General features: G+C 38.7%; 1 protein-coding gene across 3 annotated transcripts in view; it reads right to left on the bottom strand.

Moving 5' to 3' along the window:
• Positions 1-23,260, bottom strand: part of e2f5 (E2F transcription factor 5) — a 63,029-nt gene that overhangs the window by 12,348 nt on the left and 27,421 nt on the right. The window contains exons 2-6 of one of the 3 annotated variants that reach the window (XM_051929286.1): positions 17,671-17,780; positions 14,205-14,366; positions 14,065-14,108; positions 6,451-6,515; positions 2,731-2,987 (exon numbers count right to left, since the gene is read on the bottom strand). In XM_051929286.1, the coding sequence (XP_051785246.1) occupies positions 2,731-2,987; positions 6,451-6,515; positions 14,065-14,108; positions 14,205-14,366; positions 17,671-17,780 (638 nt within the window). Of the gene's footprint in view, positions 1-2,730; positions 2,988-6,450; positions 6,516-14,064; positions 14,109-14,146; positions 14,367-17,670; positions 17,781-23,260 lie in introns of those variants that run through there. The other 2 variants (XM_051929285.1, XM_051929287.1) reach the window with 2 other exon arrangements.

Below are 23,260 nucleotides of genomic sequence, written 5' to 3'. Positions count from 1 at the left end.
ATAATATTCCCCAGAAGGGTCCATTAACAACGATTTAACACAAACAACGATTTAACACAAACACATGTAAACATAATTCTTTGGATCAGTGTAGAAGATTCTTGAGGTCAAGATGTTATATTGGGGCGAAGTAGAATTATAAAAATTTTGTCCGTGATCACCTTGATTGTTCAAAGAAAATGGAAGTATTTTCGTTTTGCGATGGGTCGGAAAGGAGTACAACTGTTTGCATCTGGAAAAAACTGAGTAAATCCCAAATGAAAAAGATGACAATCGGAGAATGGTGTACACGGTTTCTAAAATTACTATCTACCTACATGTGCAAGGCAAAGAAACTATTATACCAAACTCACATGATAAAGCTCAAAACCCCTTTAATAACAGGCAAGTGGAAGCTTTCTTCCTGTGATACTCAAACTCCTTTAATGATTTCAGGGAAAAAACACAAGTTATAATTTTTGACCACAACAAATGTATTGGCCTCTCATGTAAGACAGCTGTTTTTTGTTTCCTTCAATGTTATGAGTCAGGCGATCGCTGATGAACATCTACTTAAAACACTCAAGTGGAATACCTCCATATCCAAGCTCAAACCTCTGAAATATGCAAGCATGGGAAAGCATGGAAACACAGAAAAGTAGTAGGCCAAGGTCAGGAACATGAGGAATGTCTTGTATGAATGCTGCCAACTCTAGTAAACTCTAGCTTTGAATTACCAGACAGCAGTGTTAAGATACCCAGGATACTCCCAAATTCCAAACAGGTGAATATTGTGAATGACTGTGTGAAATGCTACAACTGAGGTGTAACAGAATTTAAATACTGATTTTTGTCTTTGCCATAAGTAAATAATTGATTAGTCTGAGTAGAGTAGGGCTGGGTGATATCTATTAAATCATTTAATTCAAATCAATGTAATAAAGTGATAAATTCATACACAACAAAAAAATTAACTGGTACAGTTAAACAGTCAATCAAGTAATATTGGGAGTGAATATCAGGCTACCAATCAGCTGGTCTCATGTGCACAGTCAAAACACATTAATGCAAAGATGGAGGAGAACGGCATTTCTCTAATGTATGAGCTTGTTGCAAAGAAAGGCTGTAACTTGAATTCATTTGTCTGCAATAGTTTGGATATGAAAGATTGGATGTCAAACAAACTAATGTAAAATACAAAGCTTACAAAATGAAGATAGCAGTTCAAAAATGGCAGAATGTACAGTTGTATGTCAGCAATTAAAACAGAAATACCCAAAGGAATGAGAGAAAGCCCATCTACAACTGACAGCTTCACCATGTTCTTCTCTCTGCTTCAGCAGGCACTGCACAAGGTGTGCTCTCTATTTTATTTGATATTAGGCACTGTGATTATGTGAAGAAGAAAGTGTTCCTTGGCTGGTGGTGGGCAGAAGAATACACCTGAGCTAACTATCCTGCAAGCGGTGACTAGGCTATGGTGGGGAGACGTACAAGCACACTTGCCATTGAGGAAGTGACTCCTCCAGAAGCTTGGGATTTTGATGCCTCTTATATTTAAACAGTTACCTGGGTACTGCTAAGATTTTTTTTTTTCTTTTTTGCTGTTGCCATTTTTTTCACTATTGTGGCTACTGCCATAATAATAAAGCATAAAACAGCATGTACAAATAACATCCACAATCTAATTGGAATATATATGAACATTTACCTATATTTGGAATACTCAAACCTTTTTTTTTTTTGCTAACTTGACAGCCCATAGATGTGTGTGTTTATACCATTTTTACATTTCTAAGGATACAGTTGTATTTTGAGTTTGCAAAATATGTGGACAACATTCTCATATTCTTCCTCCTAAAGAATAGTTCAAAATGATTTCTATGTTAAAATACTTAAATTTATGGACAATTCATGATTTAAGTTGTGTTTTGTTTTTTTATCATATTGCCCAGTCCTAGAGTAAAACAGTGTGGCAACTGTGCTAAACCCAGAAGTTGGGCCAAAATGGTTAGGTTAGTTATTACTAAAGAATGGCAGAGACTGTCAAGGTGTATATCTGAGTTGGGGTTACAGAAACAATTTTCAGATTAAGTGGAACTAAGAAAGGTATATACTGTAGTATAATATAGTATATTTCATAGTATTTATTATGTTTGTTATGATAAAGGGAAGATCAAAGTAAACTATTAAGCTAGTTTTGCTTTTTCTTTGAAAAATTCTCTTTAGAAGTTCTTTAAATCAGAATTGTATAGCACACAAATCAAACTTTAGATATGCCGAAATAGACTCCAACAAGAAAAAAAAATGTAAAATGCATGGCAGAACAAAATCAATTGAAAAAGAAAACAAGGAGTAAAATCAGTTTTCACAATAATTTATTGCCTCAAGGATTTTAAAAGACACCCATTTTCACACTGCCTTAATCTTTGAACTGAAAGCTACGGATGAGATGTACATAAAACCACACCAGAGGGCGCCCCACATATTTCTAAGAAAAATCATATACGGTCAAGTAAAGGGAACTAAACTGCAAAGCAAATATTCCTCTTTTCAAATCAATTTTATTATTATAAAAAACCTAAACCTAATAATAAAAAAAAAAACCATAACATCAATGAAAGTTGTGTCTACAGTCAAATGCCTCGAGAATGCGGGGTTAAAAAATAAATTTGTACAGAAGTGGTCATTACTTTTACAAAAACAAAGCACAATAGAAAGCAATGCAAGGAAGGCAGTTTGTTTTCTCACCTACCGGATTTGAAATCTTCTGTTACTGCAAGAGGAACTGTTGGATCATTCTGGTCAGGATGATGCTGCAGAGGTGGAGACTTTTGTGGGGTTGCTGGTGTTGAGGGTGGTGTTGGGATTACCATCAGGTCATCAGGAGGTGGCACAGCAAATACTACAGGTTTAGAAGAACCTGATTCTTTGTTTATAAGCAGCACTTGTATGGGCCCAGATTGGCTTCTTAAATTCACCTGATACTTCTTTTGCCCATTTTGACCCTATAATAGAATAAAAAAAAAAAACCTTTATGTAGCATCTACTGCAAAACTTTGTTGTTTGCATTAGAAAGTGGTGAAAATGAAATATCTGCTTGAGTGAAAAAAAAAAAAAAACTAAACTGAAACTGAAATTGCATACTAGAAAACTGTTTAAAAGTGATGGAAATGAAAACCTATACATACAGATTTTTTTTTTTTTTTTTAACATAAACCAATAGCCAGTAGCCTATTGTTGACCACTCTTCACTCCAAGGTGTGCATGTGTGAGTGCATACAACTACTGTAAGTTTCAGCACTCATTTTAAAAAGGAGAAAACAACTCATTAGTTTAGTAATTGATTATAAAAGCGTGAAATGAAAAGCCCATATCCAATTCCTTTCAAAACTGATTATTTGTTTTTTCCCCCACCCATAACAAATATCACTCATGCACAGTCTGGCAGTCAATCACTTTAAAGTAACGCTGGTTTGGGACAATGCAGCAAAGCAAAACTCAGTGGTCAAATATTTCAAGAAAAAGATCTGAAGAATGATGCATCAACATATAACCATGGTTCAAGACAGTGAATCAGAGAATGATAGCTCAGAGCAAATCAGATCCACTATCTAGCTGAAAATAATTTTACAAATTAAAATATTCAGAAGATAAAAAAAAAAGCACACAATTTTTACTTGCAAAAAGGTGCCATTAAGACAGCATAGTAGCAAAATGCATTTTCTATAAAGTGTACAACCATTCTAAGCTGAATTAGGTCCAACGGGTTACCACCTACTAGGAAAATGAGCCTGGACTTGGCCAGACTCCAAGACCAGGCTGCTTCTAAAGAGTTAGCACGCAGTTTGTGTGAGGAACTTGCAGATTTGGGTGCAACTGCCGATCCTAATGTGATGTGGAAGACCTTCCGTGACAAGACCCTGAAGGTTGCTGAGGGTCGTGTTGGTGTTACCGGTGTTCCCAGAAGGAGGCGTTTCATTTCGCAGGGCACCCTGGATATCATTGAGAGGAGTCACTGCACATGGCTCAATGGCAACTCTAGTCTGTACCGGGAACTGAGAGGGACGGCTGTGAGGGCAGATAAAGAGGCGTTTGTTAGAGGAATCTGTGAGAAAGTGACACACCATCTGTGGTCTAGCGACCCACGTTCTGCTTACACAGGAATCTAAGCATTACGCATATACGAATCTGTTCCTCGGAGTGTCGCAGTCAGGGCGGCTAATGGAAAGGTCCTTACGGGTGACACTGCAGTTGTGACCCGCTGGGCTGGCTACTTTGAGCAGTTGTTCAAAGCTGATCCTCTGGCTAGGATGTTGGATATCTCGGGGTCCACAGTTCTTGAGGCTGATCCTCCAGTTAGCTGTGACCCACCCAATCTCATTAAGATTGCACAGGTGGTGAACCAGCAGAAGGGGGAAAAAGGCTGCAGGGATCTGTGGTATCCGGGGTGAACTTCTCCAGGCAGGTGGTAAGGCTGTACTCCTGGCATTGCAATCAATCTTTGCTTCCATTTAGGAGACTGTCATCATCCCAACTGACTGGAAAACGGGACTTGTCAACCCTATCTGGAAAAGGAAGGGTGATCGCCTGGATTGCAGAAACTACAGGGGGATAACACTGCTCTCTGTGCCAGGTAAGGTCCTTGTTAGGGTCGTCCTCAATAGGATATGTGATCACTTGCTCACCTACCAGCGACCGGAACAGCCTGGTTTTACGCCTAAGAAGTCTACCATCGACCGCATCCAGGCACTGAGGGTTCTCATGGAGTGCAAACGCGAATATTGGCAGAGTTTCTTTGCAGCCTTTGTCGATTTTCGTAAAACGTTCCACTAAGTTGATCGAGCTACCCTGAGGGACATCCTGAGGGTTCGCAGGATCCCCTTGAGGTTGCTGGATATCATGGCCGGCCTATACACTGGGACTGTGAGTGCTGGCAGAACCTCTGCGTTTTTCCCAGTTGATTCTGGGGTTCATCAGGGGTGTGTTCTGCTCCTGCTCTGTTCAATGCTTGTATGGACTGAGTGTTGGACAAGGTCGTGGGGTCCAGCAGCTGTGGGGCATCTGTTGGTGAAGAAAGATTTACAGATCTTCACTTTGCGGACGATGCTGTGATCTTCGTGGAGTCAATGGAGGCTCTGATTGGGGCGCTCGAGAGACTGAGCGAGGAGTCTGAATGTCTGGGATTGCAAGGGTCCTGATAAAAACCAAAGATCCAGGCCTTTAATGACCTCATGGGCACAGCCATCAGCAGTGTGTCTGTGTAAAGAGTGTTGAGCTCGTCAAGAGGTTTACTTACATTGGCAGTGACACTCATGTCCCTGGTGATTCTTCCTATGAAGTCAGTAGACGGATAAGGAGAGCATGGGGGGGGTCATTAGGTCGCTAGAAAGGGGTGTGTGGCGCTCCCGATATCTATGCAGAAGGACGAAAGTTCAAGTCTTTAGAGTCCTGATTCATCCTGTCTTGCTATATGGTTGCGAGATATGGACGCTATCCAGTGCCCTGAGGCAAAGACAGGACTCCCGTGGTACTGTCTCTCTGCGGAAAATCCTTGGGTACCATTGGTTTGACTTTGTGTCGAATGAACGGTTGCTCACGGAGTCCCACATGAGGCACATTACTTGCATTGTGAGGGAGCATCAGTTATGGCACGACGGCCATGTGGTGCATTTCCCCGAGGGTGATCCAGCTCGTAGGATCCTCATTGTTGGGGACCCAAGTGGCGGGATCAGGCCAAGGGGTCACCCATGTAACACCTGGCTGCGGCAGATAGAGGGCCATTTCCGGAGGGTGGGACTGGACCGTGTCTCTACCTGGGGGGTTGCCAAACAGAATCCGGAGTTGTTTCGTTGTGTAGTGGGTGTGGCAACGCACTGTACCAGTGCATGCTCCCCAACTTGACTTGAACAAACATTTCCCAATACCATTCCTGTCCCAAACCATCATGTCAGGACAAGCAGGTAAGGAGGTACTGGCCAAGATGAAAAGGGTCATCAGCATTCCTCTTCCTTACTTCAGGTATCATAAAGACCAGCCACCTTATGTTGGGCACATAGGGCAGGCGACCCTGTATAGTCAAACACAACAAAACCTTACCTTTTCTCCAATTACCATGTCTATGGTGTTCCATGGGTTCAGGGATAGTGTTTGGGGGCATACTTGAGCTATTATTAAAAAAAAAAAAAAAAGCCCAAATACAATGGTAGTGTTCCATTGTAACATGGAGACAACATACTCGGTACGCTGAAATATATATATATATATATATATATGAAATTTTAAACTTTGTACTTGTTTGTATTTTTAATTCTGTAGGATAAAGGTGTGAAGGAAGCATGTTAAATTAATTATCTGGCTGTCCTTCTGCTGGCTACTGCATAATCTGAACAATTAACTGACTGTAAAATTAAACAAGAAAAATACCAATGCAAAACAGAAAGGTAAGAAATTGTTCCATGTTTAACCTACCATTTCAGGAACTGGTACTTCTAACTGTGTACCAGATGGAGCAAGAATTGTCAAAAGTGTATCACCTACAAGGAAGGGGGTGGGGGGGAGACACAAATAAAAACACACAAATTACTATCATAGAGAAAGAGAGGGGGTGAGAAGCTGTATAAATAGAACATAACCATAAGATACACTGTGTGTGTGTATATATATTATAGCTCTTGCAGTACAACTATCCACGTTCATGCTACCTTCTGTACAAATATTTAAATATAATAATTTATAAGTAATCTATGAAAATCACCAACAAAAGCTTATATTAATATAACTAACAGAAATTACAGTACTCCGACAAAGAGGAAGGACATGTTTCCATCACAGAGGACCTAACTTTGTCCAAGCATATTGACACCTTGGCACAACAATGTTTTACCACTTTCGGATGCCTCAGGGATTTTAGGATGCCCTCTCAGGTAAAAAAAAAAAAAAATTTCTATAAATCCACCATCTTAAAGTATCCTATCAGGAAATATAACCTGTCTTGGAAAAAGCACACAAGGCTCTGCGGAGAGTGGTGTGTTCAGCTAAATGCACCACTGTGTGAGAAATCTCCAACTTCCAGGACATCTGCACCAAGTGCAGTCAAACCATGGCAACGGAAATTATCAGAGATACCAGCCATCCCGACAACAGCCTCTTCTCTGTGCAGCAATCAGGAAAATGCAATGGCTGCCTGAATAGCACTTCAGAAAGATTGAGGAGGCTATCCACATCATAAATGAGGAAATTAACTAGAGGTACATGAAACCCTGTTATTAATTCTCTTATATTATGTATTATATTTTATAACATTAACAGCATCCGGTCACTGCACATATTGATATTTAGAAATTAGAGTTATTTAATATCTTTTTACTCTTTAATACACATTCTTGGTGTTCAGCAACTAAGCATTTCACTACATATTGAAGTGCGTATGTGACAAATAAAATTTGATTTGAATTTAAAAAGGTATTTTTCACATGCAGATCATTTTTACCAGTAAAAGCAAGAGCACTAACAAGGATTTTAAACGTGAGTGCTGTTTATTTACACAAGGACGATGTGGAGAAAATTACTGCAGGGACAGCCAACTGTTTTTGCTTTTGTCCCAGGTTCTTTGATTATTTCCCCCATGTAATTTTGTTGTTATGAATGGAAATTTTAAAGTTGCATTGATCATGTTCATCAGCCTAAACTGCACTAAGTGTGTGCATGCACTCTGTCATAAGCTAACAAAGGAAAAAACTAATGATATGTTTAAAAGCAGCATGGGCAGCAACACCTCAAACCTGAAACCAGTCTGTTATGGTGACAGGCTCCACTAAATAAATACAGAATACCTTCAATGCTTCTTAGCACTGTCATTTTGCTAACATGTTTGCAGATGAAAACGGGCATAAAAAAATTAAACTGCAAATAGTAATTTACTTCAGCCTTACTGCTCTTAAGAACAATGCAGGAAGAAGTGTATTAAGTGCTAAAATAAAGACCCTCTTAGAATCAACTTATTAACCACACTTTTTCTCCACCTGCCTTTCAGCGATTCTCATTTCCCTTTTCACTGTGAGGTTTATGAACATGAGCAAAACAATTGTGTGCTACTCTTTATCTTGGCAAGGGTTCCAGAGTTGGCTTCAGCAACTCACTACCTTAGTCGTCCTTTGAAGAAATTTACTGTGTGTCCCACTGCCCACTAATCTTTTGCCAATAATCTGTCCGATTGGTCGTTGGTCATCTCTAAATCAAAACTTATTATTGTTTATTTATTTAAAGCATTTTTGAATATACAGTGAATAAGTGGTCATGGAGACTGGTAGAAGGCCATGAAATCTTGTCATGGTTTATTAATGAATTTTTTGTTTGAATTGTAATAATCGTGATGCTACATTTTGGGAGGCAATAAAGATGTGTGACTAAGAGAAATCTCTTTTGTAATGATTTAGCAAAATAAGCTTTTAGGTTTTCACTGTCCTTGAATTGCTTTAGGCAGTACTTTTCCTTAATTCAGCTGGTGTCAAAAGATATAAAATCATACTAACAGTGCCTTAGACGGTCTTACTAGTTCTTAATAGTCCGCATATAGGATGTTTCTATGTGATTTCTGTGTGCTTACCGGGCATGTGTATATGTGTTGATGAAGCATTGGTATAATCCCGTTAACCTTATAAAAGCCTTTGTCTGACAAAGGAACTTTAGGATAGTGGATACCGCTGCATGACCTCAGTATCTTCATGCACCAATGAATATCTAAGGAGCCTTTTTGTGTATGAGAGTAATGCTGGACAGTGATTGGAGGTTTTCCTATAAAAGTGACCCTTTATTTGAGCTCAGGGGGCAGGAATCCAAGTTGCTGCTATACAGAGCTTGGGTGTGATGTTACCAGAGCCGTCACAATGATGATTCAAGGAATAATCCCAGATTGGTATTTAAGGGCTGCTTCCTGCTAGAGGCCCACTGAGCTTGGAGTCCTGGAAAATGAGAGTGCTAAAATGGCACTGCAGACAGCATTTGTGAGAAATCGAGAGAGGGGAGTTCAGAATTTAAAGAAATGAATAAATAAGGCAATCTGACTAGCTTGTTAGATTTGGACACGAGGCATATATAGAAACCCAGTAGGATAGCTAAGGTTTGTTTTTGGTTAGCTTCACCCTGGTGTTGTTCACCCTTTAGTCATTTCTGTGTGGCACACTTCAGGTTTAGTAAATCCTATCCTTGATTTGTACTGAATGCTGCTGGGATAATTTATCTGAAAGCCCATGTTCAACTACATACTGGAACAACGACTTATTTGTACTTGATATCACAGAAAAGGTGAAAGGAAAATGAGCTAAAATTTAAATATGGTACAAGAAGACTTGTTTTTGCACAACTATGATATTTTCAGCTTCACGACGGAGTTTAACTGGCCAAATGTAGGCATCTCTTTTGTAGTCACAAATCCAAGACTAAATTAATATTTTTGAGAAACTGAGACAAAGAAGGATGGGTAGGGAAAAAAAAAGCAGTAACCTTAGAGTTGTTTACAGGTGTGAACACATAAAGCAAAGAACATCACAGGCATATGAACAAAGTACAGTACATATACTGTACCATCAACTTAAACTTATGTTTGCTGAAATGTGGACTGTGCCTTGCAAAACTATTCAGAGCATTAATCTTCATTTTACTGAAAATTTGGCTTGTGTTTATGTTTACACACATATATATATTATATATATATATATATATATATATATATTATATATATATATATATATATATATATATATATAAATATAATAATATAAATAAATATATATATATATATATATAAATATATATAAATATATATATAAATATATATAAATATATATATATATACAGTGGTGTGAAAAACTATTTGCCCCCTTCCTGATTTCTTATTCTTTTGCATGTTTGTCACACAAAATGTTTCTGATCATCAAACACATTTAACCATTAGTCAAATATAACACAAGTAAACACAAAATGCAGTTTGTAAATGGTGGTTTTTATTATTTAGGGAGAAAAAAAAATCCAAACCTACATGGCCCTGTGTGAAAAAGTAATTGCCCCCTGAACCTAATAACTGGTTGGGCCACCCTTAGCAGCAATAACTGCAATCAAGCGTTTGCAATAACTTGCAATGAGTCTATTACAGCGCTCTGGAGGAATTTTGGCCCACTCATCTTTGCAAAATTGTTGTAATTCAGCTTTATTTGAGGGTTTTCTAGCATGAACCGCCTTTTTAAGGTCATGCCATAGCATCTCAATTGGATTCAGGTCAGGACTTTGACTAGGCCACTCCGAAGTCTTCATTTTGTTTTTCTTCAGCCATTCAGAGGTGGATTTGCTGGTGTGTTTTGGGTCATTGTCCTGTTGCAGCACCCAAGATCGCTTCAGCTTGAGTTGACGAACAGATGGCCGGACATTCTCCTTCAGGATTTTTTGGTAGACAGTAGAATTCATGGTTCCATCTATCACAGCAAGCCTTCCAGGTCCTGAAGCAGCAAAACAACCCCAGACCATCACACTACCACCACCATATTTTACTGTTGGTATGATGTTCTTTTTCTGAAATGCTGTGTTCCTTTTATGCCAGATGTAACGGGACATTTGCCTTCCAAAAAGTTCAACTTTTGTCTCATCAGTCCACAAGGTATTTTCCGAAAAGTCTTGGCAATCATTGAGATGTTTCTTAGCAAAATTGAGACGAGCCCTAATGTTCTTTTTGCTTAACAGTGGTTTGCGTCTTGGAAATCTGCCATGCAGACCGTTTTTGCCCAGTCTCTTTCTTATGGTGGAGTCGTGAACACTGACCTTAATTGAGGCAAGTGAGGCCTGCAGTTCTTTAGACGTTGTCCTGGGGTCTTTTGTGACCTCTCGGATGAGTCGTCTCTGCGCTCTTGGGGTAATTTTGGTCGGCCGGCCACTCCTGGGAAGGTTCACCACTGTTCCATGTTTTTGCCATTTGTGGATAATGGCTCTCACTGTGGTTCGCTGGAGTCCCAAAGCTTTACAAATGGCTTTATAACCTTTACCAGACTGATAGATCTCAATTACTTCTGTTCTCATTTGTTCCTGAATTTCTTTGGATCTTGGCATGATGTCTAGCTTTTGAGGTGCTTTTGGTCTACTTCTCTGTGTCAGGCAGCTCCTATTTAAGTGATTTCTTGATTGAAACAGGTGTGGCAGTAATCAGGCCTGGGGGTGGCTACGGAAATTGAACTCAGGTGTGATACACCACAGTTAGGTTATTTTTTAACAAGGGGGCAATTACTTTTTCACACAGGGCCATGTAGGTTTGGATTTTTTTTTCTCCCTAAATAATAAAAACCATCATTTAAAAACTGCATTTTGTGTTTACTTGTGTTATATTTGACTAATGGTTAAATGTGTTTGATGATCAGAAACATTTTGTGTGACAAACATGCAAAAGAATAAGAAATCAGGAAGGGGGCAAATAGTTTTTCACACCACTGTATATTATATATATATATATATATATATATATATATATATATATATATATATATATATGATTTTATTTCAAACCACTAACTCAGTTTTATCCTTTAAAATATCATTGCTTATCAAGAAAACGAACGAAAAACATTTTAGCATAAACAATCAATTTTTCTTTGTGGTTGAACCTTAATGTTGGCACAAGAAAGAAAGAAAAAAAAAAAAAACTTGCTTAAAGCTAGTGTGACATTACGTGGCTTTTAATCACTTGGTACATCAGACTTGCTCAGTGCAGTTGTTGATCTCGTCGCCAGACCGTGTCAATTATGAACGATTGAAAACCGCAGGGCATGTCTGTCTACTTTACAGATTGCATGCTGACCTTCCAGCAAAGTTGAGCTCATCTCTCGTTGTGACAGCCAATAGTTTGCTGTCTGAATGAGCTGGCGCTATATGAAGGAAAAAGGTAAATGTGCTACACTGGCTTAATAAAAACACAGATTGGAAACCAAACAATCTGTGGTGCTATTTGAAAACTGAGATGCACAAGCATTCAATCAACCTGAACCAACTGGAGAAAAGGTTTTCCAAGGAAAACTGGGACAAAATCATTTAACATTACGCAAAGCTTGGGCAAACTCACCACAAAAGATGTCAAGCTGTTATTGCAGAAAATGGTGGCTCTATGAAATATTAAAAAGTGTGTGGATTTAATACTTTTCCTTTTTTATGAACATTAAACATTTTAAAGAAAAAAAGTTAGTTTCAGTGCTTTGATAGAATATATTAAGGATAAACTCTCAGAAGATCTATTACTCAGCAAAAGTCAAGAATTGGTTAAGGGACTGAATATCTCTGCAAGGCACTGTAATTTACTCAAACTGAATAATTTCAGTAATGTATTACATTGTTCAGGGATTCCTTGTGACTTCGTGGGAAAACTTTTAGGCCTTGTTCTTGGAAAGACGGCAACAGAATATCAGTTTCTGGGAATACAGACTACTTTCTAAAGTTTAACAGCATGGTTCTGATTAATTGGGACCTTAAAAATTGTTTTATAAACATTTCTACACTCAACCACCACCACAATTTCTTTTAAGTATTTTAATAATTACTGCCAGGAGAGGCTCTCGTCCCCTAAGTCCATGAATTAGATGCACATGTTGAAATCAAAAATAATAGAACATTCTCAAAACGAAATCTATTTGTACTAGAAAGGACTGGCATCCATAATGCAATACTAGGCTCTTTCCCACTGTATTGACTTTTTAGAAACTCAAGAACTTTAACAGTAAAACTGCAGCAATGCTGGCCATTTACAATTCATGGTAGTTAGTTTCTGAACTTTTTTTTTCTCCAACTTCTACTCCAGTGTAGGTATTTTTGTTTCAACTAGGAATTATTGTGGGTGGGTTTTGGGCAATGAAGTATACTGATTGGTTAACCACAATTACTGGCGCCATTTTACAAATCTGTTAGATGTTTGGACTTAAGGGAGTTATTGGGGAAGATGAAGCACCACACTTTGCACGCCATCATTCCTCAGACTGTGCCACACACTGCATCAAAGCAATAAGGTCTCACAGAATAAGTCCTAACAGCCACCTCCCTAGTGCACATACAATGCACCAAATCATAGCAATAGTCTCCTCCATGAAATTGCAATCAATTCAAAGCCAATATAGCGTGAGAGTTGCCCGTGAAATCGCAATTGCACTGCATCACTTTTAATAACCACCTCACTGGGGTGCCACACTACGCACTGCATCAAAGTGATCATTTGAAATTGTGTTTGCTTTGATGCAATAAGGTTGGGGTATTTTCTGTAGTAGAAAAACACCTATTACTTTCTAAATTATCCAAGCAGAATTGTCATAAAGACCCTTTATTTGATTGGGATCACTAGAGTAATATCATGAAGATGGTATGACTTAAATGCACAAAACTATAAGAACCGGTTATCTCACGCAAGAACTTCTTCAAAGTAGTGCACACAGGACCACCTCCCAACACACAGAGAAACTATAAACAGCCTATAGGGAAATCACATGAAGCCAGAAAAACAGTAGCTGTAGGTCAACAATCTGCACTGTGAGGATAATTATAAATAAAATGGGCAACCTACTGTACGTTATTCTCTGAAACTTGGGCTGATAATGTTCCACAGCTCTGAAAGTTGCAATATATTACAGCAAACCCAGAAGGGGGATTAGACTATATTCCTACCAAGGCTAAAAGAAAATTAGCACAGGTCAAAAGTGAAGAATATTTAGAGCTCTGGTAGCAACCGACAAGGGCCACATCCATATGTTGTACACTCCATATCAATTTTACAAACCTGTCCAACACTAATATGCTTAAAATGTCTTGTCACGGTCACATTTTGCCTTGAAACAGGACTTCATCGACTTAGTTCTCTTCTACATGAGACTGTGGTAAACTGACTTGTTGACAACTCTGCCAAAATTGGAGATAATCAGCTGAAATTGTAGGACATCATCATGAACTATCAGAAGAAATGTCATACTTCAACACTTTAGAAAGCGTTCCTTGTCAGTAAATGAATTCAATAAAAATTATCATGGGTGTTGGCAAATATTTGCTAATTCAAACAAGGCAAGTACATACCACTGAAGCAGTTGCATAAGTCTTCATGGGTAACATAAGCAAATGTAATACAGTGTTAAGGAAATTAAGATAGGTTACTTGACAATTTTAAATGCATTTATAAATAAACAAACAAACAAATAAATAAATAAAGAGGATATCTGCTGTTTGCGGGATCTTCCGAAATATTTTTTATACTTTGCTGAAGCCAACATTTCTGTTGATCTAGCTCCTTCTCTTTGATTTCAAGATCTTCAATTTGTGCTTTCAGGCGCTGCAGATGATCAAGGACTTCTTTGGTATTGCATCCAGCACTTATACCCCTTTGAAAAGAAAAGGAACAATGGATGCACTGCATTTTTTTTATCTGCATTTAATCACAGAGAAAGCAAGTAAGAGGGCATTAAACTTAAAAATTTCATTACATACACAGTACGCAAGAATGCTCTTGACAGGACAACCTTGTAGTTTTAAAGAACATGCAGTATTGTAAAGACCACTACTGTCAGGTGGTATAAGATGACATGGGTATGCTAGGAGACATCACCAGAGAAATCAGGATGGGGCTGCCAGAAATGATTATTTTGTAAACAATGTATCTACTATTTTAATCAATTAGTTGATTAATCCAATGACTAATTTTGTCCAAATAATTTCAGTAGGTACACGAATGTGGCTGCATTTGAATATTTTTTAAATACTTTTAAAGAAAGAATCTGAAAACATCAGGATATGGGAAAAATACAATAACTAAGACAAGATGACAAACAAGACAACACTTAACAATAAATTTAGGTCAAAAAAGCCTTAAAGTAAAAATTTATATTTTTCATTAATAATGGAATTAACATAACTTTGTGTGTTGGTCTTGTTTCAGGTAGAACTACCGAGACCAAGCATAAACATACATTTGACACCCCGACTTTTTAACTAATATTTAAATATTTTCAAATATAAAATTATATATATACATATAGACATACATATATATACACATACATATATACACACACACAGTACATCTGGAAAGTAATCCCAGCGCATCACTTTTTCCACATTGTTATGTTACAGCCTTATTCCAAAATGGATTAAATTCATTTTTTTCCTCAGAATTCTACACACAACACCCCATAATGACAACATGAAAAAAGTTTACTTGAGGTTTTTGCAAATTTATTAAAAATAAAAAGACTGAGAAATCCCATGTACATAAGTATTCACAGCCTTTGCTCAATACTTTGTCAATGCACCTTTGGCAGCAATTCCAGCCTCAAGTCTTTTTGAATATGATGCCACAAGCTTGGCACACCTATCCTTGGCCAGTTTTGCCCATTCCTCTTTGCAGCACCTCTCAAGCTCCATCAGGTTAGATGGGAAGCGTCGGTGCACAGCCATTTTAAGATCTCTCCAGAGATGTTCAATCGGATTCAAGTCTGGGCTCTGGCTGGGCCACTCAAGGACATTCAGAGTTGTCCTGAAGCCACTCCTTTGATATCTTGGCTGTGTGCTTAGGGTCGTTGGACTGCTGAAAGATGAACCGTTGCCCCAGTCTGAGGTCAAGAGCGCTCTGGAGCAGGTTTTCATCCAGGATGTCTCTGTACATTGCTGCAGTCATCTTTCCCTTTATCCTGACTAGTCTCCTAGTTCCTGTCACTGAAAAACATCCCCACAGCATGATGCTGCCACCATCATGCTTCACTGTAGGGATGGTATTGGCCTGGTGATGAGCGGTGCCTGGTTTCCTCCAAATGTGAGGCCTGGCATTCACACCAAAGAGTTCAATCTTTGTCTCATCAGACCAGAGAATTTTCTCTTTCTCATGGTCTGAGAGTCCTTCAGGTGCCTTTTGGCAAACTCCAGGTGGGCTGCCATGTGCCTTTTACTAAGGAGTGGCTTCCGTCTGGCCACTCTACCATACAGGCCTGATTGGTGGACTGCTGCAGAGATGATTGTCCTTCTGGAAGGTTCTCCTCTCTCCAGAGAGGACCTCTGGAGCTCTGACAGAGTGGCCATCGGGTTCTTGGTCACCTCCCTGACTAAGGCCCTTCTCCTCTGATCGCTCAGTTTAGATGGCCGGCCAGCACTAGGAAGAGTCCTGGTGGTTTTGAACTTCTTCCACTTACGGGATGATGGAGACCACTGTGCTCATTGGGACCTTCAAAGCAGCAGAAATTTTTCTGTAACCTTCCCCAGATTTGTGCCTCGAGACAATCCTGTCTCGGAGGTCTACAGACAATTCCTCTGACTTCATGCTTGGTTTGTGCTCTGACATGAACTGTCAACTGTGGGACCTTATATAGACAGGTGTGTGCCTTTCCAAATCATGTCCAGTCAACTGAATTTACCACAGGTGGACTCCAATGAAGCTGCAGAAACATCTTAAGGATGGTCAGGGGAAACAGGATGGACCTGAGCTCAATTTTGAGGTTCATGGCAAAGGCTGTGAATACTTATGTACATGTGCTTTCTCAGTTTTTTTATTTTTAATAAATGTGCAAAAATCTCAAGTAAACTTTTTTCACGTTGTCATTATGGGGAGTTGTGTGTAGAATTCTGAGGAAAAAAAATGAATTTAATCTATTTTGGAATAAGGCTGTAACATAAGAAAATGTGGAAAAAGTGATGCACTGTGAATACTTTCTGGATGCACTGTGTGTGTTTGTGTGTATATATATATATATATATACCGTCTTTTTCCGAAATTAAGACATCCCCCGAAAATAAGCCCTATCGAGATTTTCGGAACTTTTTGTAATATAAGCCCTCCCCCGAAAATAAGCCCTAGTTAAAATAATGTGAAAAAAAGAATTCGTTAAAAAATGCTGTTGATTTATTAAGTATGTTTAGCTTCCCTAATACTCGTATTTCAGAGAAATGTTTGAAATAAAATATTCCGAGAAATTCATTGTTTACCTCTACAGTTCGTTTCAAATTAATTCTTGGAATTTATCTTAAAAATACAACATAAGGCAGCATGAATACATAAATATTGTGTCCGCTCTGCTCTGCTGTGTTGTACTGCGTCGCGCGTATCGCAGAGTATGGTCGAATGAGGTGGGGGGGGGGGGGGAGGGGGGCATGCATATGCGGAATGCGACGGAACGCGTCGTTGGCGCACACTATAAATAATTGTTCGTTAAGGCAGCAGTCTACATTGAGCGACAGTGCAGATACAGTGTTTGTTCATTTCAGTCTTGTAAGTCTGATTATTTCCTCATACGTAATTTTATTTTTTATAAAGTGAATAATTTTTAACCGTAGTTAAAATGAGTACAAAACGAAAGAGCTATTCCGTCGAGTACAAAAAGGGAATTGTGGAAGACTCCAGGGGTGTAAATCTTGATTTATGACGATGTTCCAGAAGAAGATGACATGACTGTAATTGAATCAATTTTAATTTCTGTATTCTGTGTAAAATAAATAAATATTAAATAAAAATATATAAATATACTTTTATTTTTGTCCTCCCCCGAAAATAAGCCCTAGTGCGTATTTTGGAACAAAAAAGAAAGTAAGACTGTCTTATTTTCGGAAAAAGACGGTATATATATAAATATTTAAATAAAGGTGTATAAAACCAGCAGTCCATGGAATACTCTCAAGTTGGTATAAAAACGAGAAACTTACTTCCACCGAATGCTGTTTTTTGACTTCTTCTCAATTAAGCCAATTCCTTCCAGTACGTTCGTAATGTCATATATTCTCCGTTTTTGTCTCACAGCAAGGCTATCAGCAGCCTAGTTGAGAGAAAAAGAAAAAAAAATTGAAGAGCTCAGTTACCTGAATTTTCCTTGAAGTTAATGAGTGTAGCGTACAGTACAACAGCGTATACATACACCTGCCTTTTTAAGGTGTTGTAATACCCACACAGACTTGTTGCTTAAACATGCCCCGATTTAATATTCACGTTTTTCCCCAAACTCATTTATTGCAATACATGGTTGTGTGTGGCTGAAGGCCATCTTGTCAACCATAACATTACAGGACACACTTATTATTTACTTCAGACTAATTTAGAGCTGATAATTGACCTGAACTGCACTTCTTTGTGATATAACCAGAAAGCCTCCGCACAGAGAAAACCTCTGGTAACACAGGAAGAACATGAAAACTCCACACAGGCAGTGGCTGGCCTAAGGTTAACAAAAAAAAAAAAAAAAAAAAGATTTTTTTCTAGAAAAACACCCCACAAACATTTTCATATTTCATCCACATTACACCCCGGTATTTTTAACCCATGAAAATGGAGACTTTGAAAATGCTCTCCACTATCTGGATATTTCTGAAAATGTCAGCTTGGCATTGCAGAGTAGATGGGTGAAAAGAGTTTTGAAATCGCACTCCGATTTATTCATGATTATTACGTAGCGCTTACCTGGTTGAATCTTGTTCATTACATGACATTACCTGATTGGTCACCCTTTACGGGGGGTTTGAATCTATAGCACATATGCAGTACATACACAGGATGTAGCTTAAATTGTTTTACAAAATGTCAAAATAGTTTCAAAAAGATAAATTATGCAAGATTAACAATACAAAAAGTAAAAAAATTAATATGGGCTTGCATAACAAATGTATAATTAGTAGAAAAGTAAGAGTTCTTATATATATATATATATATATATATATATATATATATATATATATAATACTAGCCGTCCCCTGCGGCTCTGCCCGCATAGTAGTGAAACAGGACAATGAGGAGGGCCCTGCCTGGCTCCCCACTCCTGACGTCATGCATCCCCCCCCACCCCTCGGCCCGCAGCCTCTGTCTTGGATTAGCAGGGATATATCGCTGCTGCAAGCAAACTGATATTTAGTACAATGAGAGAAGTCGCAAAAGCAACCGGAATGTTCAAGCAAATGATAGAAAAAAAACCCAATCTAAATCTGTTAAGTAGTTCTCTCGTTCGCTAACTAAGTGAATGTAAGATACACCCTTGAGGCAGACGTGTGAGTGAGGAGGAGGGCCTCGCCCCTTGGCATGCTGCGTGTCTCTCAGATTCCCGCAAAAAAAAAAAAAAAAAAAAAAAAAAAAAAAAAAAAAAAAAAAGATAAGTAGGCGAACTATGATTTTTAGTGTGATGAATTCTAGAAAAAAATCAGATCTAAATGCTTAAGTGGTTCTTTTGTGAACAGACAGACAGGATACTTTATTAATCCCAAGGGGAAATTCACAACAGATATATATAATATTCTAAACCTCTAAAGAGAAGCATGACAAGTTCAAATTGCCGAGAGGACACAAAGTGTCAAGGCTAAAACACCACCCAGCCCCCCCATTGGACATTCTACCTATCACAAAAACCCTTAAGTTGTTGCTAGGCTTTGTCCCAGAGGATAGATGTTGTGGGTCATAGTGGACACGGAGGCGTTGTTTTCTATAGTGGTTATTATGTTGCTTACCTGTACGCCCCTAAACTGCACTTTGCACAGTTTGAATGCTACACACAAGGGAAACCATTTATTGGTTGATGATGTTTTGCACTAAATCCTGTGGCTAGTGCCATTACCATCTCTTCAAAGACCTGTCTGCCGACTCATGCATGTCCAGGTTAGACGTACAGTTAAGTCATTTGCCTTTTCGGCCATTTTGATTTGGGCAGAGATATGACATGAAAACACTAGTGTATGAATAACTGACAATTACTACTACTACTAATTCTTCGTTTCAGTATTTCATTGTAATGTTGTCTTGCCAAATGCATAAACTGTATTCTGTTGACACACAGTACAGTAGAACCGCCACTTAAATTAAAATATATGTTATCGCCATGTCAATGTGGGGTTGTGTGTGCAATGTTGATGGTCGACCAGTTCGAGCTTCATAGGTTTTACTTGTTCTTCCCACTTTAAACCTTTCGGCCCTCTCAAATATTTTATTGAGTCGTGTGGTTTTCACTTTCATACTGAGCAGACAACCTTTGGTGAATTTCAGCAGGTTTCGCTCCATCTGCCCAAAGAAATGTAATCGCCCAGCAGAGCATCCATGATCACTAGCCTAATGGCAGAGGGCCATGCTGCGTGTGTTCAAACTACCCATAAGCCATTGCAAACGTGTTGTATTGCATCAGTTTCTATCTGTTGTTGTTACTGTGAAATTTTCAAATTGCCTTTACTTTTTGATTTTCCCTTATAGATTCACACCTTTCTTTTAAATCTTCAGCAGATACAGTATATGCAAGAGCACATCAACACTTTTTAAAAGGGCATTCTTTCAAACAGAGTAGCACCTCAGTGTTCTGTTCTGTCTGCCTTAGTATTTACACTGTATAGCAGTGACCCAAAGTGGAACAAGATTTCTTTTGTGTGTGTGTGTGTGTGTGTGTGAGGACACCTTAGTTGTAGGATCCATATTTATGGAGGATTAAATAAAAGGACTTGGATCAACAGGACTGTTTAGTAGGTTTGTGCAATAATCATATTTCTGTCAATGTAAAAAGAACTACAAAAATGAAATTTGTCTTTGAGAGGCAGAAATCTGCATGTTCTCCGTTTCAAATGGGCATGAATCTCATGGTGTCTTTTTAAATTACAGTGTGACGCAGGCTGTCATCACTTTCAGCTTGATTACCTGGTTAAGCAGGCTGACAAATCAAAAACCGCAACAGGTTACTAGTCAGACCGCCAAAACGATAAGATGACTTGAAAGATGTGCCAGTGAACAATAAAGAAGAAACTGAACATCGTCACACTTTCCATCAGTAAATTGGGAAAATCCACATAAACTTTTCCTAGAACTTGTTTCTCTTGACCCAATTAGTGCAGAGTTGGGTCATGGGGAGCTCTGGACCATTCCAACAGTAGCTCAGATAAATTCAAAAACGACCTTAGCTATACATGCAAAAAAAAAAAAAAAAAAAAAAAGTACCGTACAAAATGTACAAAGACAGTAGCCTGCAGTCAAATTGATTCTGAGGCACTGGACCTGAAACTCTTAATGTCTGTACCTCAATGAAACCAAAGACTCCTTTATAATATTAACCTTTACACAGCAGTATAATTAAATCTGCCATTTAAAGCAGTATTCCAAAGTGAAGGGATTTAAAACTGAGGCTTTACTAGTTTCATTACAGTACACTGATGCATCTTTATATAGCCATGCCCAACCTTATCTGAAATCAAAGTCACTTCCCTACCCAAGAATGTGTAAGGCCATAGTATTGCAGATGGCCTAAACGAAACAGCATAAAAATTACAAAAAAACCCAGCTGAAGTTTTCCTTCCAGGATTAGGAAATGATGCAGATGCCATTAACTGATGTCAGTAATTAGAACCAAGTCAGCCTAACAGACAATACAAGCTTCTCTTCTGTTTGGGAGATCCAAAACACCCGTGTTCCTTATTCCTCGTCACTGCATTTGATGACTTGTACTTCTGGATAACTGCTCGATGGTTGTCGGCTCTCACGCACGCAGAGCCTACCCCTATGACTAAAGGTAAAATTAAACCAGTTTGATTTTAATCGGTGCGAGTCACAGGGCACATCACATTAAGTGACTGGCTTCATGGGAGCATGTTGTCAACTGCCTCTGTCCTGTAAGATCATGCAAATGAAGGCTATGACTGAAAACCTGTGGAAGGGTCAGTTAAGGTGACTTACCCATCCATCCATTTTCCAACCTGCTGAATCAGAACACAGGGTCACGGGTGGGGGGTGGACAGGTCTGCTGGAGCCAATCCCAGCCAACACAGGGCACAAGGCAGGAACCAAACCCAGGCAGGGCGCCAACCCGCCGCAGGACACACTAAGGCCAATTTAGAACTGCCAATCTACCTAACCTGCATGTCTTTGGACTGTGGGAGGAAACACACAGAGACACGGGGAGAACATGCAAACTCCACGCAGGTAGGAACCAGGAAGTGAACCCAGGTCTCCTTAACTGTGAGGCAACAGTGCTACCACTGCGCCACCGTGCTGCCAAGGTCACATACTGCAACCTGAAAATGGTCCTTCTAGGTAAGTTTGTGGCCTACCTCAGATCTAATCCTTACATGGTCTGCATGACACACTGCTGCTTCAGTTGAGCTGTTATTTCAAAAAGTTTATACATTCAATTAAGACAACTTGGACATAAAAATCAATTATAGTCATATTTACCACATTAAGTTCCCATTTACAACTAATAAGTAGGATCTGATGGACTTACGTTGAACTGTGCCCAACAGTAAACTAAATGGTAAATGTTAAGCAAAATGACCCCTTTTATTGGCTAACTGAAAAGACTGCAATATGCAAGCTTTCGAGGCAACTCAGTCCCCTCATCTCGCCTGAAGAAGAAGCCTGAGTTGCCTCGAAAGCTTGCATATTGTAATCTTTTCAGTTAGCCAATAAAAGGGGTCATTTTGCTTGACTTCTCACTACATTCATAATGGCTAACACTGTACAACACCCTAGTACTACTGGTAAATTAAAAAAAAAAAATTACAGAACATTCTTTCATAAAAACTTGCAAAAAGTGCATAAGCAAAATTCCTAGGCCTCCCTTTGTTCTAATGCGGCCAGAAAAGGCCCCAGTCCTGCAACAAGTAACCGGATAAGCACTTCAGAAACTGGACAGATGAAGTATGTGTCTTGATCACAAAGGTAGTGTCTATGTATTCACACACACCAGCTTTTTTTTGTTAAATGGTTTTTCCCCCTGTAGTGTATGAATTCTAAAAATTGTTTTAATATTATGACACACAACTGAAAACAAATTCTATAGTGCACAAAAGCCACACATTCAGCATCCACAGATCAGATTTCATTCTTAAAGCCCTCAAGTGTTTCTAAGTATTCAGGCTTTAAAATGAGGACTTATGGGAAAGATTAAGAAACAAAGAAACACCACCCACAATATTCTGACACTTAGATTACCTGGCTCTATTTCCTTAAGATCTTAATACCTACCAAGACACAGAATAAAAAAACACAAAGGTCTTCAAAGTAAGGCTGAGCAGATGTGACCAGGGTGCTTTACTTTGGTAGACCCTTCTGAAGGTTTGGAACTACTGTGCAAATCTAGAGATGAATCTGAAGACCTTATGAATCAGGATTGTCCCCATTCACTAGATGCAGTGTCAACATTTGCTTAGAAACAGCACAGTAAGGGTAATAAAGAGCAAATAAAGCTCACAAGTGTCACTGTAAATGTCTTACACAAATTCCGCAGCCTTCATACGGCACACATGTACTAATATACTGTACCAGTAACGGCCCACTGCACGATAA

Source organism: Erpetoichthys calabaricus, chromosome 6 (genome assembly GCF_900747795.2).
Source record: "Erpetoichthys calabaricus chromosome 6, fErpCal1.3, whole genome shotgun sequence".
In the NCBI taxonomy this organism is placed as follows: Eukaryota; Metazoa; Chordata; class Cladistia; order Polypteriformes; family Polypteridae; genus Erpetoichthys; species Erpetoichthys calabaricus.
This window is presented reverse-complemented; position numbering and strand designations above follow the sequence as displayed.